We start from the raw sequence: 14,327 nt of genomic DNA, 5'->3' as shown, positions 1-14,327 counted from the left end.
GTGGTTATTGGTGATTGGGATGGCTGTTTGTTTGTGGTCTTTGATGGTCTTTGATTGGGATGGCTGTTTGTTGGTGGTCTTTGATTGGGATGGCTATTTATTGGTGGTCTTTGGTGATCTTTGATTGGGATGGCTGTTTGTTGTTGGTCTTTGGTGATCTTTGATTGGGATGGCTGTTTGTTGTTGGTCTTTGATGGTCTTTGATTGGGATGGCTGGTTGTTGGTGGTCTTTGATTGGGATGTCTGTTTGTTGGTGGTTTTTGGTGATTGGGATGGCTGTTTGTTTGTGGTCTTTGGTGGTCTTTGATTGGGATGGCTGGTTGTTGGTAGTTTTTGGTGATCTTTGATTGGGATGGCTGTTTGTTTGTGGTCTTTGATTGGGATGGTTGTTTGTGAAATATTCCTGAATTCCAATAGCTATCTTTGATACATTTCAAACAGACAAATTGGACAGTCCTAATGTTAGTGAGTATTAATCATAATATTTTGATACACTGATGAATCACATCGCAACACCTGACAAAACTATGTATTTTCTTTTTTCAATCGTCTGTGTTAAAATTGTGAATGATGCTAGGATCTGTGGACTGTTTGTTTCAGGTGATAGACAAGTACTTAGGGTTGTCATGGCTCATTGGATCACAATATTGGTTGATATCGGGGACAAAATATATTTTATTTCATATTTTTGAGTCAAATATATAACCACTCAAACGCTTATTCTATTAGTTTTAATAAATATATGATAAATGATGTAATTTTTTAATGGATGTAACCAAACCAGCATCAGAGAATTGGTAACAAATATTTTCCTTATCCAACCTAGGTGCCAGGATTTGGTAACAAATAATTTCCTTATATAAAAGGTATATGGGTGTAACTAACCCAGTCGTCAGGAATTTGATAACAAATATTTTCTTATATAAACAGTATGTAACCAAACCAGGTGCCAGGATTTGGTAACAAATAATTTTCTTACATAAAGAGTATAAGGGTGTAACCAACCCAGGTGACAGGATTAGGTAACAAATAATTCCCTTATATAAAAAGAATATGGGTGTAACCAACCCAGTCAACAGGGATTTGGTAACAAATATTTTCCTTACATAAAAGTATACGGGTGAAACTAACCCAGTTGTCAAGGATTTGGGAGGTAAAATGTGTTGTCAGGGAAATCGTTAAAAATGTTTGACACTCACAAAATGAGGATTCACAAATCTTGGAGGTCTTTTCCGCGCAATGATTCCACTGTCCATTTCAGCAGCTCTGTAGAGATAAGAGTGATTTGAAAATATCCCAGTGAAAAAGTGGAGAATACGCTGTAGCCTTTGTAAACTCATAACATAATCTTGACCAAATAATTATATCACAATACAAATCGACAATCTCATATATAATATGTAAACAAAATACATGTATAACAGAGAGATGATTTACAAGACAAAAAATATCATCTCCCAAAACTCAAACTATACATTTGATTGTTTCCCTCCAAGCAAGGGTATCCGGCCAGGGCAAAACCAAGTAATCTCATCCCAAGACAAAGACAGAAAGCATGTTGGAAAACAGATATAGGGGGATAGAAGACACAGTGAGTGCCTCCCTGCCAACTGTGGAAGGTGAGGAACCTCACCCAGTTAGGGAAGTGTCAAGCTATAATAATAATAATAATAATGATAATGATAATAATAATGATAATGATAATGATAATAATAATAATAATAATAATAATAATAATAATAATAATAATAATAATAATAATAATAATAATAATAATAATAATAATAATAAACAACTTTATCTATCCTTTTCGGAAATTGTACGATAGACATGGCAAAGAAAAGAGATGGATTTAAGTATTGACATTAAAATTCACAGAAATCAGCATTATAAATATATTAAAATAATCAAAATCAAAATTATTAAATAAGATGTATCTTTTATGTGTAATATAGTGAATATTATATAGATATATTTTAAAGAGTATATTTCCTATCACAATCTAAAACAGTTCCTTGTAGATGTTTGAAAATTTAAAATGATGTAGAAATAGATCAGTTAGTGAGTAGGTATAACTAATCTTTATGTTAAAATTATCTATAAGAATGTAAAACATATCTACAGCTAAAAATAAAAATAAAATAAATAGTATTATAGAGATTCTCGTGTACGGAATAATCTGATCTTGTCAGGAGAAAGGAACATTTATGTCTTTCACTTTTGGTTTTGATGGAGAGAACCCTGTCACTTCTAGTAGACGCTGTGGTGTGTTTATTGGGGGGATGGTTTCTTACAATCTTCGATTTTGTGAAATGTTCGTGGATAGCACTTTTCAAATAAAATGTAAAAATCGTCAACTCCATAAGTATATTTTGATGCTCTTTTGATAGTGTGATTTAAAAGCATTTTATCAGCCATCCTAATGTTTACAGACTGATATACAAAAAGGCAACACACTTTCAATGACTGATCTAAAAAACGATGATACATGTTGAGGGTCACATTTTGGGGCAGGGTAAACCTGAAAAATAGATTTTAAAGAGAAATTGACCTGAAATGTGAAATTTTAGTTTTTGTCTGTTGAATAAATCATATTCATTCTTTTCAATAATAAAACATTTAATGTTTAGTTTGTAGACCATCGGGACATAAAACCTATTTGAGACAATGAGTGACATCTTAAAGGTAAATGTAACTATTGATACCTTCTTATCCCATCAAAAGCCATGGAGACCATGTCCACTACACCTCCAGTGGGTTTGGTCAGCAGTCCCAGTAAACCTTTCCCAATGCCTTTGAAGAAACCTTCCACACCGTCCTCGTGAGCTCCTGGATAGAGTGGAAGAAAGTAAATGGATTTTTATCAAAGATTTCATCTCCATTTGTCCGGTATGTTACCATTCAATGTGGGGGGAGGTGGGTCGATAGCTCAATTGGTATATTGCTTCTTTTAAATACAAAGGTGAAGTCGAGATTATTTTCAACCCCCTGCCCACGCAGCAATGACTGGGTAACTGTGTCTGTGAGATGTGGTGGAAAGTACTAGACTAGCACCCTATCCCAAGAGTAGTAAGCAATTGCTATTGTCCGCTTCAGGCTATGAATAAACTCCTGCTCCATGGGCCTAACGGTTCTGATGGGCTTTCTTTAATAAAAAAAACAAAAAAACATTTAATAATAACAGTGTTAATAACAGTAGCAATAATAATAATAATAATAATAATAATAATAATAATAATAATAATAATAATAATAATAATAATAATGATAATAGTTATAATAATAATAATGATGATGATGATAATGGTGATGATGATGATGATGATGATGATGATGATGATGATGATGATGATGATGATGATGATGATGATGATGATGATAAAAAAAAATCAATAAACACAGGGAGCATTTCACATCTCACACTTAGTGCCTTATTCATTCTGTTTTGTTGACAAGTTTTTTTATTGTTTTTAAGGGTTTTACTCACGTGCAACACATTTAGGTCAAATCAGCGCCAGTATAAAGGAAGAAAAAGTTCTAGAATTACAATTAAAGCACCCTAGAAAAAGAAAGTCAAAAGGGGAACTGGTTCAAATAGGAAATAGGTGTAGATTGTAAGAGCACACCATCAATGTACTTGGTTTGAGATCACCTAAATGTCTCATCCCAACTCAAGCACAGGTCCGCACCAAGAACATACTAAAATGTTTACTAATCATAATCATATATATGTAAAACAAAAAATAATACAGTGCATAACAGTGAGATGATTTACAAGACAAAAAAATATCATCTCCCAAAACTCTAATTGTACATTTGACTGTTTCCCTCCCAACCAAGAACTCGGGCCAGGGCCAGGACAAAACCATGGGAGGCCAGGATTGTTGACAAGGGGTAAACCCAAAACGTCCTAAAGCTTCTGCTCCATTTTATGATAATGAATTATTTCCTCAAGCAACACCAGTTGTATTCTCACCAACCTTTGATAGGATCTAAGACAACACCAGACAGACCAAGTCCAACGCCGATTGCCAGGGTCTTCGAGGCCTCCAACAAACTTGAAGGCAAATCAGTGGGTTCTTGTTGCATGCGTACTCTTCGTTTCTATTGGAGAGACACAAGATAAAAAGAATAGATAGAAGATTAAATATTTATCAAAATGAATGGATTAGAAAAGTCACAGTGGTAGTAAATGTCTTCATCAGTTGGTACAGTGAAAAGGGCTCTGTACCCAGAAGGTGCCGAGTTTGACTCCCAGCCATACTGTGTGGCCATCTTTACTATAAACCCAAAGGCAAATTCCTCAGTGTGGCTATGTGGTCTAGTGGTATGACACTCGCTATCAGATCGGAAGGTCCTGGGTTCGAGCCTCACTCGGCGCATAGTTGAGTCAAAAGGCTCTTTACTCACATTCTCTAACTGTAATCAGGTGTAAAATGAGTACCTGGCCGTTAACAGCATTGTCTTTGAAAAAATTGTAATATCGCCTAACAGGCGTCATGTCACGTCCTACATGTTATGTGTTGGCCAGGGATCCATTGTGTAAAGCGCTTTGAGCACATTTAGTGGCTACTGCACTATATAAAAGCTCAACACTGAAGGCTTTTGTCCTTTAAATCCTAAAAAGTTTGAAAATTTGGATGAGAGAATTATAGCTTTAATTCCTGGTCTACATGCGTTTGTCTAAGAAAACAGTCTTAACAACTACTGTTGTTCTTGTTAAGCTCTTTGAGCTTGTTGAGATACAGGGTAAGGCGCAATATAAAAACCATATTATTATTATTATTATTATTATTATCAATTCTTTTAAGATTTAAGAATTCGTTTTTCATACTTTTCTTGACAATTTAAAAAAAAACCAAGGTCACTTTTACATGTTTTAAAAACTTGTAAGTATAATGAAGTATAAGTAAGTATAATGCAATGAAGTCAAAAATGGAATTTCGGTCTTTGAAGTAGAAGGAAAAAAAATAGAGATGGAAAAATATTGACTAGCGACAATAAATGTGCAATTTTCAAAATAGCAAGGGGTTAAGAGTTGAAGAAATCTATGTGGTGAATATCGAGCTATGTGGTAGATTTGGGGTGTCATTGATACATAGTTATTATAATGTTATGCATAAAATATGAACAATTTTGTTATGAGTTATATACTAAGGAAATGGTACCTTTTTGTATTCACTGTCAAATGAGAGCATGGCGAGAGTTCGTCCCAGACCACCTGATATCATAGATACAGATCCAGCAGCACCGCCTACAATGTAATAAAACACGTAATTTTTACTTTTTGGAACATTTTCTCAATGTCAAAAAAACATGTAACTTTTATCTTTTGAAACATTTCCTCAATGTAAAAAACACGTACTTTTACTTTTTGAAACATTTCTTCAACGTAAACAATATGTAATTTTTAGTTTTTGAAACATTTCTTCAATGCAAAAAAAACATGTATCATTCACTTTTTGACATATTTCCTTGATGTACAAACCGCACAACATTTACTTTTTGAAGCATTTCCTCAATGCAATACAACTTTTACTTTTTGACACGTTTAAAAAAAATAATTCTTCAATTTCATTGAAAATGTATGCATTATGAATGTTTAATTATAAAACTTTGTTCTCTTTACTCATCAAATCATGTAAAACAATGTTACATAAGGTCAACTCATTGAGTCATTGTCCAACACACACACACACATACACAGAAACATAAATCTACACATATGGATAAACAAATAAAGAATAATTTTCTAAAGCTAAGAGACATGCAAAGAAAAAAAACACAATCTTAACGAGCCAGTAAATGATTGCACATATAGAAATCAAATCAATTTTAGACATAACATATTTTAAACCGCTAGGGTTTATTTTTCCTGTTGTTGTTTTTGTTGTTTAGTTAGTTTTATTTGATTTTGTTGTTTTTTTTATTGATTGTGACAGGTTTATGGCTTAAAAGGAGGAAAAAGAAAAGAGAATAGGGAAAGTCAAGTAATTAAAAATTTCTAACCTTTTTACGCCAACAAGCATGTCAATCAGCCAATAACAAAAATAGTAAAAACATGAATGCATCACTTAAAATCCAGGCTATGGCAGTAAAGTATTTGGCATGCCTTGTTGGCTAGTATGATCTTGAAATGACAGTTTGGCATGTCTTCTAGTACAACCTAGAAATGACAGTTTGGCATGTCTTCTAGTACGGTCTTGAAATGACACTTTAGGCATGTATTGTTGGCAAGTATGGTCTTGAAATTACATTTTGGCATGTCTTGTTGGCAAGTATGGTCTTGAAATTAAATTTTGGCATGTCTTGTTGGATAGTATGATCTTGAAATTACATTCTGGATTGCCTTGTTGGCTAGTACCTTCTTGAAATGACATTTTGGATTGCCTTGTTGGTTAGTACGTTCTTGAAATGACATTTTGGATTGCCTTGTTGGCTAGTACGTTCTTGAAATGACATTTTGGACTGCCTTGTTGGTTAGTACGTTCTTGAAATGACATTTTGGACTGCCTTGTTAGCTAGTACGTTCTTGAAATGACATTTTGGATTGCCTTGTTGGCTAGTACGTTCTTGAAATTACATTTTGGATTGCCTTGTTAGCTAGTACGTTCTTGAAATGACAATTTGAGACTGCACTGCCTGACAAGACGCGTCCAATACTCTTCTGTCTGACATCTAAATGAAACACCATGTTTTTATTGTTATTGTAATTGGCTGAGGAAGGGTTTTGAACCCAAAAAGTTCCATGTTTGGTATTTTGTTCTTTTTCAAAGCTGTCTTATTCATTTTTGTTACCAATAAGGCTTTGTACTCTAATCATAATAACTTACCTACAGTGTTACCCATAAGGCTTTTTACTCCATTGACAATAACCTATCTACAGTGTCACCGATAAGCTTTGTACTCGGATGGCAATAACTTACCTACAGTGTTACCCATAAGGCTTTGCACTCCAATGGCCAGACCTTTGGCAAATTCATCTTGTCCTTGAATGGAACCCTGTTTATTTTTTAAAAAGATGAAATTGTCGTATTTATTATAAGCAATACCACTAAGTTGTTGATAAAATATACCTAATATGTCTTCTTCTTCTTCTTCTTTAAATAAATCGAATGACACAGTCACACTGAGTATTACTGTCTTATTAAAAAAAACCCAATTATGCTACCTTTCTGATGACCTTTATTACCTCTTTAAAGTAGTCATTCAGAGCCATTTGGCCCATGAAGCCAGGTTTATCCTGGTTTCTATTGAGTGAAACACACAATAGCCATTGTTATTTCCTTTGGACAGGATGCTATATCGCAAAGTAATTTTCGGCCAAATCTAACAGTCCCAGCTACCCAAATCACTGCTGGTAGGACAAGGCTGTTATTATTATTATTATTATTATTATTATTATTATTATTATTATTATTATTATTATTATTTTATTATTATTATTATTATTATTATTATTATTATTATTATTATTATTATTATTATTATTATTATTATTATTATTATTATTTTTATTACTATCATCCAAGAGCATCATCTCACCAGGAAGGGTTCATAGAAGAAATCACCAAGTCCCTGAGTGAAATCTTTAATGAGGCCATATGGATTGCCTAATACATCCAGACCCAGGATAAGGACATAGGCTTGTTGTAATGCCTGGTGTGTGAAGTGAGACTGGACTTGGGAATATAGCTGTTGTGTTGTCATCAGAACTCCCTTTCTTTCAAAGTAGGCAAGTCTGGATAATGGAAATACGACAGGTGGAAAGTTGTGACCTTTGACATTCACATTCTAAGTAGTCTAAGTCTGAACGGTGAAATAACGATATATGGAGGGCTGTGACCTTTGACATGTACACATATGTTAACCACCATAACCTAAAACCAGCAATAACTTACATAAGTCTAAGTCTTGATAATAAAATAACGATATACAGAGAGTTTGTGACCTTTGCCATGTACATATATATGGTAACCACCACAACCTAAAACTAGCAATAACTTCCATAAGTCTAAGTCTGGAAAATGGAATAACGATATATGGAGAGTTCTCACCTTTGACATTTACATATATGGTAACCACCACAACCTAAAACCAGCAATACTTACATAAGTCTAAGTCTGGATGATGGAATAACGATAGATGAAGAGTAGTCCATTTTTATCAATGACCTTTGGCATTAAAATAACAGAACCAGTGATAGCTAACACAAGTCTAAGTCTGGATAAATGGAGATTTGTGACCTTTGACATCTAAAAACATTGATGGGGCAGGAAATAGTATGCTCCTTAAACAGATCAAAATCAGTTTCGTGTTCTTTATCTTTGTTGTTTTATTTATAAATTTCACTGCTCTGTTTTGTATTCTTTCAAATTCTTGGATTTCTGGTTGGTTGTGAGGGTCCCAGACAAAAACTGCTATATTCTAGTGAAGGTCTAACCACAGACTAGGGAGCAGACCAGACAACAGCCACTTTTTAGTGGCTAATCGTCCCTGGTTGCATAAAAAAGAAAATGGCAGCGCTCGACCTCTCGTGTTCAGATTCTTTATGGGAGAGTAGATAATGAGTTCCTTATTTGGCCATGTCAATCATGTAGACATCCTTTGATGATATAAGCCTACCCTTTGATGTCTGCAGTCGCCTTTTCGTTTTCTACGGTCACTCATGGCTAAACAGCCGTCAACAATGAACTGAACCATCGTTGAAACACTGGAAGACGCTCATGGCATAGTTGCGTCACAATCACCACGTTGCTGAATATATTATCCAGGCATGGTTGATAGGTAAAAAAGCCAAATTATGTTCTAGTTACATTTGAAACAAACAAAGTATATCACTGATCTCGTCTCATTGAGATATAAAGAATGATATAAAAATGAAGAAAATCGGCCGATAAATAAAAAAGTTGCTAAAAAAAGCTAAAATAAACAAAAGCAATTTTTAAAATCAAATTTATTCGTAAAACAGTTGGTTTTCAACCGATTTTTCTGAAATAAGGACCAATGTTCTTCTTTTTTCAAGCTGATTTCAACAATGTGATTTTCAAATTCCTCAGAAGTATATTTTTTACTTTTAGATTTTAGCTTTTAGGCCTACTCAAAAAGGTGTTATATTCCTTGCGTTGTAGAAATAGTCAGTAATGATACAATAAAGTAATAACAAAATCCGTGTATAGATTATTGCTAACGTTTAATAGTGGATAGAACTTGGATTGATTGTATGGATCAGAGGACGAACCGTACAAGACTAAGAAACGGAAGTAAACATAGAATACAATAGAAGTGCGTCGTAGTGCTTAAAATGTAAGACAAATGTTCGTGCGAAGCACCGACATAACTGGTCGCCACACTACCCCTCCCCCAGCGGGGCTCAACAGTTGTTCAGCGGAATCTTGGTGGTAGCCGAGATTCTCGACCTGATCGAGTTGTTGTCGCCAGGCGTCCCGTGACAGGGGTCGAATTCACGCGTTTCAGTTGCGTGTCATCTGAATGAGGTAATGTCAATGGTTTTGGGTTGGCTGTTGTGTGGCTGATGTTAGTGTCTGAGTGTGAGAGGTGTGCAGTTTTTAGTCGATCGATGGAAATCTTTTCAGAGCGACCTTTCATGTCCAAAATGAAATATTTGTCCCTTTTGTCAATAATCCGATAAGGGCCGTCGTATGGACGCTGGAGCGGATGTCTGTGCGAGTCAATTCTCACATAAACGTAACCAGTAGATGCCAGGTTGGATGGCACATATGTGGACTGTTGGCCGTGAAACTTGGGGGGTGGTGGTTTCATGGAACGTATTGTGTTTTGTAGCCGCTGAACGAATTCTGACTTTGGTGTAGATGTTTCAGGACCAGTTGACGACAAAAACTCTCCTGGAAGACGAAGGGTTGAACCGTAGACTAAATCAGCGGGGGAACAGCCAGAGTCCTCTCGCCAGGATGTACGAATCCCCAGCAACACAATGGGTATCTCCGAATACCAGTTTGTGCCTGTGGTCCGGGCTTTCAGTGCTGCCTTCAGTTGGCGATGGAATCGTTCAATCATCCCATTTGCTTGAGGGTGATATGCGGTTGTTCGGTTGACGTTGATGCCCAAACACCTGTTGCACTCTGTCCAAAGTGCCGATGTGAATTGTGCGCCACGGTCGGAAGTAATGTTTTCAGGAACACCAAATCGGGAAATCCAATGGTGTATCAAAGCTTGAGCACAGGTAGAAGCATGAGCATCTGGAAGAGGAATTGCCTCTGGCCACCTCGTGAAGCGATCGATGACTGTAAACAAGTAAGTCATACCTTGGCTGATGGGTAGTGGTCCAACGAGATCAACATGGAGGCTACTAAATCGATTCGTTGGTAGTGGCCGGTCGACAAGTGGTGCTCGGGTGTGCCTATGCACTTTGGAAGATTGACAATGATGACACTCTTTACACCATTTACGTATGTCTCTTTTCATCCCATGCCAAACGAAACGTTGACTGATGGCGCGTTGTGTGGGCCGTGCGCCGGCATGGGAGAGACCGTGAATCTGGTCAAAAATTTGTCGAGTCCATGACGTTGGAAGAATGGGGCGTGTTGCGCCTGTTGAAGTGTCACACAAGACTGTGGATGAACCAAATGGAATGTTCTCAAGTGTAAGACCTGTGGTAGATTTGCGATAAGATTCCATTTCCTGTGAGTGAACCTGGTCATATGCAAGTTTAGTGAAATCAGTAATGGAACAAATGGCTGAGTCTGTGGGCGTCATAATATTAAAACGCGAGAAGGCATCAGCTACCACGTTAAATTGACCTGTGATATGCTGAATATCAGTGGTGAATTCGGCGATGTAAGACAAGTGTCTTGTTTGTCGAGGCGAGCGGTCAGTTTGACTGATGAGAGCGGAGACAAGTGGTTTGTGGTCTGTGAATAATGTAAATGCCCTACCTTCCAGGAAATGCCTGAAGTGTTTGACAGCGCTGTAAGCGGCGAGCAGTTCGCGGTCAAACGCACTGTATTTTTTTTCTGTGGCTGAGAGCTTCCTAGAAAAGAAGGCAAGCGGGACCCAGTTATGACCTTGCTTTTGTTCAAGTTGTGCACCGACAGCTGAGTTGGAAGCGTCAACTGTAAGACTTGTTGGGGCATTTGGTAGGGGATGGTGAAGGAGAACAGCGTGTTTCAAAGCCTCCTTGGCCTTTTCAAACGCCGTATTGCAGTCATCAGACCACACGATGGATTGTCCTTTGCCACTTGCCTGAGAATGTAGTGGGGCAAGGAAGTCTGCCACGTGTGGGATAAATCTGTGGTAATAGTTTAGCAAGCCAAGGAATCGCTGAAGGCCGGCACGGTCAGTGGGAGGGGCACTGTCACGTAGAGAGGCCACCCTGTCCGGTAGTGGAAGAATCCCTTCAGCAGTCACACGGTGGCCAAGAAAATCCAACTCGCTAACACCGAAAACGCATTTCGCCTTGTTGATCACAAGTCCGTTTGTAGAGAGGAGTTGAAAAAGTTCCCGTAAGTGTTCAATATGTTCTTTATGTGAATGACTGGCAACCAAAATGTCGTCAACATAGACGAAAGCGAAAGGTATGTCTCTCAAAATGCCATCCATGAGTCTTTGAAATGCTTGGGCAGCGTTCTTCAAGCCAAATGGCATCCGCACGAATTCCCACAACCCAAATGGCGTAATGATTGCTGTTTTTGGAATTGACGACTCTGCCATGGGAATTTGATGATAGCCCCTAATCAGGTCGATCTTGGAAAAGGTGTTGCATCCAGAAAGGCGGCTATTGAAGTCGTGAATATGAGGTAGAGGATACCGATCATCTTTGGTCACAACATTGAGGTGTCTGTAGTCACCGCAAGGCCTCAGTTGGCCATGCGATTTGGAAACTACATGTAGAGGGGATGCCCATGCTGATTTAGAGCGACGGATGATTCCCATCTGCTCCATCTTGAAGAATTCAGCCTTTGCTGCAGTCAGTTTTTCTGGATTGAGACGGCGCGCTCGAGCGTGGACGGGTGGCCCATTGGTGATTATGTGATGCTCCACGCCGTGTTTGTTGCGAGATGAGTTAAACTGGGGAATGACAAGGTCTGGAAACTGTTGAAGGAGGTCAGAGTATGCAGTACTTGGGTGCACTGAGAGGCCGGCAAGGCTTATGGGTGAATTAGTATATTTAAGTGGAACAGAAATGTTGTCCATAGACAAGAGTCGTTTTCCTTTTAGATCAATTATCAGGGCGTTAGAAACAAAGAAATCCGCACCCAGGATGGGACGTGTCACATCTGCCAGGTAAAATTCGTGATTGAGGACTTGATTAGATTTTATTTCTAAAGTGATGGTGCGTTTACCCCAGGTTTTGATTGATGTTCCGTTTGCAGCAGAGAGTGTAATAGAAGGTGTTAATGTTCTGCGGTCTTGAGTTGAGGCGGGGTATACAGAAACATCAGCACCAGTATCGATCAAGAAAGATTGTCCCAAACGTCTATCATAAATGGAAAACGTGTTTGAATTTGGATTGCTGACCGATTCCACGTTCATCGGCCAGCCGAAGCGTTTCCCGAAGAAGGCAAGTTTTGTTTGTTTCCTTTGAGTTTGAGTAAACTGGAAAATTTACAACCATCTTGGCAGCGACGGGCGTCTGGTCCAAATCGTTGATGATAATAGCAAATAGAGTTGGGCATGCTATGTTGAAGAGGCTGTCCACGTTGGCGGACTGTCTTAATTGCAGCAACAGTCTCCTCTGACTGTGGTCGTGTGGTTGTTACATCCTGCTGAGGGTAAGTCAGGAATGGTGATGAGGAAATATGTTGCACACCGGACATGCGTGTCTCCCAGATCCTGTCAGCTGCCTCAGCCAATTCTTCTGTGTCTGTAAGATTGTGCCCGGCTAAAATGCCTCGAATGTCCGGGGGAAGGTTCATGAGAAATAATGCACGTTTCAGAGTGACAGGGTCATCATTCAGTGCATTTATCTTGCGCAGTAGAGCAGTTGGGCGTTTGTCACCAAGACCATTAAGATTAAGGAGTTCTGTGTCTTTCTGGGTCTGGAATTTGCCGAAGGTCTTGATCAAGGCTTTTTTTAAGCTGCCATATTTATCAAGATGTGGTGGGTTTACTAGCAGTGACTGAATTTCTTCTGCAGTATTTATGTCAAGAGAACTGACAACATAGTCGTACCTTGTCTGATCCTGAGTAATTTTCTTGGTGTTGAACTGTGCCTCCACTCTTGCGAACCAAACCTCCGGTGATTTAGTCCAGAATTCCGGGAGCTTGATGGAGACAGAGTTGATTTGTTGTTCACGGAAGTTGGTGGAAGCAGCAAGAGCCTGTAGTTGGCCTGTCAAATTCGCGACTTGTTGTGAGAGATCTGGTTGAGCCATTTTACGTATTCGCGTCGGGGTCACCAATGTAGAAATAGTCAGTAATGATACAATAAAGTAATAACAAAATCCGTGTATAGATTATTGCTAACGTTTAATAGTGGATAGAACTTGGATTGATTGTATGGATCAGAGGACGAACCGTACAAGACTAAGAAAACGGAAGTAAACATTGAATACAATAGAAGTGCGTCGTAGTGCTTAAAATGTAAGACAAATGTTCGTGCGAAGCACCGACATAACTGGTCGCCACAGCGTAACAATATCGTAATGCATCGACAGTGAGATTCACAATTCTACACGAATGGACGGTGGCAGCATATCAAAGAGGTGTACCAAACGTATTTACCAACCACTTTTCTTAGTGCTAAAATTACAAAGTAATAATTTCAGTCAGAAAAAATAACTCTCAAGTTCCTATCTCTTTATTACAATAAAATTGATACCACGAATGACAAAATCGCCCCACAAATAAGGGAGTTATAAATTATTCATAATATTTTTTAAAAGTTATTAATATAAACCCGATCATTGGAGCCAAGTCTAAATGTACAAGTAAAAGTGTAGTTTAATATGTCTAATTTGGTTTATCATCATAAACCTGGCCTTTTTTTCTATTTTCCGTCCACAAATCAAGGTTAACCGAGCTCAGTCAAAGATATTCATATAGAGATTAAATCGCACAGCGTCCCTGGTTTCATATAAAAGAAAATGGCGGCGCTCGACCTCTCACTAGCCACTTTTGATGACGTTTTCCTACCTGTTGTCCCCTCTAGTCCTGTATTCTCTATGGGTCTAACAAAGGCTTTGTAGCACTTTAATTTTATTTCCTTCCTGCTGTGGTATAAATTTCCTCTGAGGAAGCTTAAAGTAGAGTTAAGCTTTTCTGTATATGTTTGTAACATGATCTTTCCAATTTAGTATGTTAGTTATTGTCACTCCTAGATATTTCGCTTTGTTCTAGTGCGTTGT

The 14,327-nt window shown here is 37.9% G+C and overlaps 1 protein-coding gene across 15 annotated transcripts in view; it reads right to left on the bottom strand.

Moving 5' to 3' along the window:
• LOC144967404 (intermembrane lipid transfer protein VPS13A-like) overlaps nucleotides 1-14,327 on the bottom strand; it is a 162,796-nt gene that overhangs the window by 6,759 nt on the left and 141,710 nt on the right. For all 15 annotated transcript variants that reach the window (XM_078904553.1, XM_078904559.1, XM_078904556.1 and 12 more), the window contains 6 exons: nucleotides 7,546-7,741; nucleotides 6,927-7,002; nucleotides 5,169-5,254; nucleotides 3,981-4,104; nucleotides 2,706-2,829; nucleotides 1,200-1,266 (listed from right to left, as the gene is read on the bottom strand). In XM_078904553.1, coding sequence (XP_078760679.1) covers nucleotides 1,200-1,266; nucleotides 2,706-2,829; nucleotides 3,981-4,104; nucleotides 5,169-5,254; nucleotides 6,927-7,002; nucleotides 7,546-7,741 — 673 coding nt within the window. The remainder of the gene's footprint in view (nucleotides 1-1,199; nucleotides 1,267-2,705; nucleotides 2,830-3,980; nucleotides 4,105-5,168; nucleotides 5,255-6,926; nucleotides 7,003-7,545; nucleotides 7,742-14,327) is intronic.

The sequence above is a fragment of the Berghia stephanieae genome, chromosome 3, assembly GCF_034508935.2.
Source record: "Berghia stephanieae isolate SIO BIC M18660-M18661 chromosome 3, UCSD_Bste_1.3, whole genome shotgun sequence".
NCBI lineage: Eukaryota > Metazoa > Mollusca > Gastropoda > Nudibranchia > Aeolidiidae > Berghia > Berghia stephanieae.
Note: the sequence above shows the minus strand (reverse complement) of the source record. Positions and strands in the feature narration are given on the sequence as shown.